The sequence below is a fragment of the Bradysia coprophila genome, assembly GCF_014529535.1.
Source record: "Bradysia coprophila strain Holo2 chromosome IV unlocalized genomic scaffold, BU_Bcop_v1 contig_144, whole genome shotgun sequence".
Classification (NCBI taxonomy): domain Eukaryota; kingdom Metazoa; phylum Arthropoda; class Insecta; order Diptera; family Sciaridae; genus Bradysia; species Bradysia coprophila.
Window position 1 is genome coordinate 1,011,651 of NW_023503373.1, and position 5,375 is coordinate 1,017,025.

Sequence of the window (5,375 nt, forward strand, 5' to 3'; positions counted from 1 at the left end):
ATTTTCAACGTTGAGAGTATAATGAATTTACATTTCAAGGTTTCTAAAGCCACATTGAGTCTAATGGCGTTGGGATTCTTATATTATAAATTCAAGAAGCCGAAGAACGGAGTTGATCATACGAAGTGAATGGAGTGAAAATGATTATTGTTTTACTATTGAATTCGTCAACTAACTCGAAATTTATAATTTTTTGATTCGAAATTTGTCCAAAATAAATTGGTGAAATTGACGAAAATTCAGTGTGTTAACGGTAGCTTTCACATAACCACATACTTATATTCAAACGACACTGCAAAACTAACTGAAAATAAACTTACTGAATTTAAAATTTAACGATAAACAACCTTTCTATCTGAACGAACTCTGTTTGCTCTACACTCCATAGCGTATAGCTACAGACCTGCATTCTTATAAATTTCCAAATCTAACTATAAAATCGTGAAGTGCTTGAGTTTGATACGTGTATCTATGTCGTCGGAAACTCTAAAATGGGTTTGTGTTTATAAACAAATTCGGAGCGACAGGGACAACGGTATAAGCAATGGGCCAATACAAGATATCTGAAGAAGTGTTTTTTACAATGGTTTTCAAATTGATAATGAAAATTGAAAAAATGAATTGATACGGCAAAAGATTCTATAAGAACGACAAATGTAATTCAATTGGTTTTAGTTTGACCGCAAGGTTTATGAGCGCAACAAGTCTCTATAAAATGTATACGGTTTTTGTGCTCGTCGCGATTGCAGCTTTGTCTCAATTAGTCAATTCTTCACTCCTACCACATTTTATTACCAGGGCAGCCGATGACGAAACAACATGTGGATACAAGGTATACGTATTAACGGGAGCCTACAACAACATTTTAATAACTGAAGGAAATTATTATAGTCTTGTCATCCAGTTCGCTCTGATGTGCTTAATGTACATCTCATAGCACACACCCACGACGATGTCGGATGGTATGAACGAAAAAATAAATAAATTTATTTAAGAGTTAAACACTTTTGTTTAGGTTGAAAACTGCCGATCAGTACTACTATGGAGGTAAGTAACAAGTCCTCGAATGTATACAGTCACAGCAATGTTTGCATTGAACTTTAGGAGAAAATCGAATTCAGAAGGCGGCTGTGGACATTATCATAGATTCAGCAGTCGATGCCCTACTGCAGGATCCGTCGCGACGATTTATTTATGTTGAAATGGCCTTCTTCTCGAAATGGTGGAACGATCAGGATGAAGAAATGAGAGATCAAGTGAGAATGCTAGTGAATGAAGGACGACTAGGTACGGGCACACACTGTTTGCCACAGATGTAAATTACAGTTTATAGTGAAACTTTGTCTGTAGAGTTCATTGGCGGAGCCTGGTCGATGAATGACGAAGCAGGAACCCATTATCAAAGTATCATTGATCAGTTTTCTGTGGGTCTTAAGTTTTTAAACGATACATTCGGTGAATGTGGTCGTCCGAAAGTGGGCTGGCAAATCGATCCGTTTGGACACAGTCGGGAGCAAGCATCATTGTTCGCGCAAATGGGGTTTGATGGATTTTTTGTGACTCGTTTAGACTACCAGGACAAGCAGAATCGTTTGAATACAAAAACCATGGAAGTTGTGTGGAAGTCAAGTGTAAATTTGGGTATGAAAGTAATGGTTCGCTCTTTTTGCTGCTGGTTATCATTTGTTGGTCAAATTGATTGCAGATTCTGATATATTTACCGGAGCTTTGTACAATGAATATGCCAATCCGCCAGGTTTCTGTTTCGATATTCTTTGCGATGATGAACCTATTATCGATGATGTGAATAGTCCTGACTATAACGTAGATAAAAAGGTAGGACCTAGGCTTGGTTGGGTTGAGGAGAAAGGTTTGAATTATTTTTCTTACTGCAATAGGCAGCCGAGTTCGCTGCCTACGCAAAGACGCAAGGGTCTTTTTATCGAACCAATAATATCCTTATCACCATGGGAGAGGACTTTTACTACATGTCTGCTGTGATGTGGTTTAAGAACATGGATAAAATCATAAAGTACGAAATACTAAAAGTAATAAACCAATTAAGTTTATTGCTCCAACCAACATACTTTATGCCACTTCGGTTAAAACAGATAATTTCAAATTAATCTTCGTTCTTATCAGATACACCAACGAGCACCGAGATACGCTTAATGTTAACTTAATTTATTCGACGCCATCGTGCTACCTCAAAGCACTTTATGATGCAAACATTGATTGGCCGACTAAGACTGACGATTACTTTCCATACGCATCCGATCCTAACTGTTACTGGACAGGGTATTTTACTTCGCGACCAAATTCGAAACGATTTGAGCGGCTAGGAAATCAGTTTTTGCAAGTATGCAAAAAACTTACAGCAACAGCGACTACACCGGAAGAATCATATGCGGAAAACTTGGAGAAGCTGAGAATGCAAATGGGAGTAATGCAGGTGAATGACAACACTTTGATCCTTGCCATGCGATTACATGTCTCTCTTCAATTTAAATAGCACCACGATGCAATCACCGGAACAGAGAAACAGAATGTGACGAATGATTATCATAGGGAACTGACTGCATCGATTGAAGCTTGTGAAATAAACACCCGATCGGCTTTAAACCAATTCGTTACAGGTGTAAATCCAACCCAGTCTACACAATGGGAATTTCAGTTTCATTCTTGTTTGAATTTGAATATCAGTGTTTGTGAGTGGTCAGAGAATGCGGAAAGGCTCATGGTAACGGTGTACAATCCATTGAGTTATGTGACTAATCAGTACGCACGTTTCCCTGTGGCTGGAAGTAACTATGAAGTTAGAGACGCTGACAACAATTTAATACCTTCTCAGTTGCTCGATGTGGCACTGTCTGTGAAAAATCTTCATTACCGAGTTAGTTCTGCTAATTCGGATTTGGTCTTCCAAGCTGCTAACGTTCCTGCTCTTGGCTACAAAACATTCTTTGTTAGCCGAGTGACTACCGCACTTAAATCAAGCAAAATTGAACCTAAAGTTCTCGATGACGTCGTCACTATCGGAACGAATGAACTGAGTGTAACATTCGACATCAACGGACTTTTATCGGAAATTAATGTGGACGGAGTTACCAACAAACTTTCACAAAACTTTTTGTTCTACAGTGGATTTGCCGGCAACAATCGTGAATATAAAAATCGATCATCAGGGGCTTACATCTTTCGACCCATTCCTGAGACGGATGTAGAAGTTGTCGGAATCGATGTTGACCTGCAAGTCATTCGCGGTGATCTGGTTGACGAAGTTCATCAAGTGTTCAATGATTGGATATCGCAAGTGGTGCGAATTTACAAAACCGAGAAATACGTTGAGTTTGAGTGGCTAGTCGGACCGATACCAGTCGACGATGATATTGGAAAAGAAATTGTTTCTCGCTTCACAACCGACATCAACAATGCTGGTGTGTTCTATACTGATTCCAATGGTCGTGAGATGATCCGCCGGCAACTGAATACGAGGGGAACGTGGAACTTAGAAGTTAATGAACCGATTGCTGGTAATTATTATCCAATCAATGCGAAAATTGTTTTGGAAGAAGGATATAAACGACTGGCGATTTTGACCGATCGTTCGCAGGGTGGCTCTAGCATGATTGACGGAACCTTGGAGATAATGGTAAGGAATTAACAGCTATAGTTGTAAAAGTGTACCTTAAGTGAAATCGTTTAGGTTCATCGGCGTTTATTAAGTGATGATGCCAAGGGTGTTGGCGAGGCTCTGAATGAAACTGCCTATGGAGAGGGTATAATTGCAAGAGGTAAACATTATCTGATTTACTCCGGGAAGACAAATCAAATCGGTCAGGAAAGGCTACTCCAAAATGAAGTTCTCATGTCGAATTGGTTGTTCTTTGACGATGTGTCTACCATTAATTACAACGACTGGCGACAACGCTACACTCATTCGGTAATTTGTTTTAAATTGACGCCGTTGATTCTGTTCGTGCTAACCCGTTTCGATTCCAGAATTCGTTTCTAAAAATGAACCTACCTAGGAATGTTCACCTAATGTCGTTTGAGCCTTGGAATGGCAAGGAGTTTTTGATTCGTTTCGAGCATTTACTGGATGAGTACGATGACGCGGAATTATCAAAACCAGTCGAGTTCGATTTGAAAGACGTGTTTCCGGGAGACTTTCACTTTGCCGAAGTTTCGCTCGCAGGAAATCAATGGATTGAGGATTCGAAACGGTTACGATTCAGGCAGATTGGTTTGTCGAATTCCGGTGACGAGGTTAGTTTCCCCAAATTGGAATCCACATCGATCACACTGAAACCCATGCAAATACGAACGTTTATTATGATGGCACCGAATGTTGCGCAGAATGATGGAATTCAGCATTTTATTTGTATGAATGCGTACGTTGCGGTGGTGATGGTGATTTTGAAAAATTTCTTCTGTAGATAAATCAACGATTGAAATACATTTTATGAATGATACGATTCAATAGAAAACTATCGGGTTTCAGTGCAATAGGGGATGGTGTAAGAGGGTAACAGTAATCTGTCTGAAATTCTTCGATATAAGAAATTGAATCTCACTTTACCTTCTCAATAAATCTTTGATTCGTCTCCTGTAAACAATAAATTTAACACTGCGAGACAGCCAGACAACGTGACTTTCCTTTTTGTGTTTTTTTATAACTTTTAATCTAAAACATTTTGTAGCGCAATCCGGAACACACGACAATAGATAAATATAAATCTTCTAAGTCCAATGAAATGAAACGCGCTGTGACGTATACCCACCATATAACATAACCAGCTCTATTCTTTCACATTTTTAAAAATTTCATTTGTGCACAGGAAAAACCTTTATCGTATTAAAGTGTTTTGTTCTCTTATATGCAATGGAAACCTGATTTTGTCCGGTATATATGTATCCTATCTCCAATAGTAAACTATATTTTCTTTTCAAACTAAAGTCGTAAAGAACAGAATAATAAGTTACAATTTTCAGCGCTATTCCGTGCAGAGAAAAAGCTTTTGTTAGTCCATATTACGCTGCCACTTAGTTACTCTAATAGTTATAATAATTAAAACGATCACTCACAGAGAACTGCAAACCGTCTGTTAGTGTGGGGTGCTGAACCAAAAATTTAAAAGTATCGTAGGACTTTCTGACCTTTTTTGGCCAAGGCATTTTTTAAAACTGTTTCTCACCGTAACGGCTACATAGTGAAAAATGTGGATCATATTTCCATCCTTTGGCAAAAAATGTACCAGCATGGCTTCACAATGAAATTTCGGTTTAAAAAATGTGTTAACCAAAAATAGGTCCTACTATACTTTTGGTTTCACTTTTCAAAACAACTCACTAACACAAAATTAAGCAATTAG

At 38.4% G+C, this 5,375-nt stretch overlaps 1 protein-coding gene across 1 annotated transcript; it reads left to right on the forward strand.

Moving 5' to 3' along the window:
• Positions 1–660: 660 nt before the first annotated feature.
• On the forward strand, positions 661–4,484 carry LOC119071144 (lysosomal alpha-mannosidase-like). Its single transcript, XM_037175873.1, has 11 exons — positions 661–832; positions 892–962; positions 1,016–1,047; positions 1,105–1,287; positions 1,351–1,641; positions 1,706–1,836; positions 1,899–2,032; positions 2,143–2,452; positions 2,513–3,652; positions 3,707–3,943; positions 4,003–4,484. Exons 1-11 carry the CDS (start codon positions 692–694, stop codon positions 4,441–4,443), a joined length of 3,111 nt encoding a protein of 1,036 aa, XP_037031768.1. The 5' UTR covers positions 661–691; the 3' UTR covers positions 4,444–4,484.
• Positions 4,485–5,375: the final 891 nt, after the last annotated feature.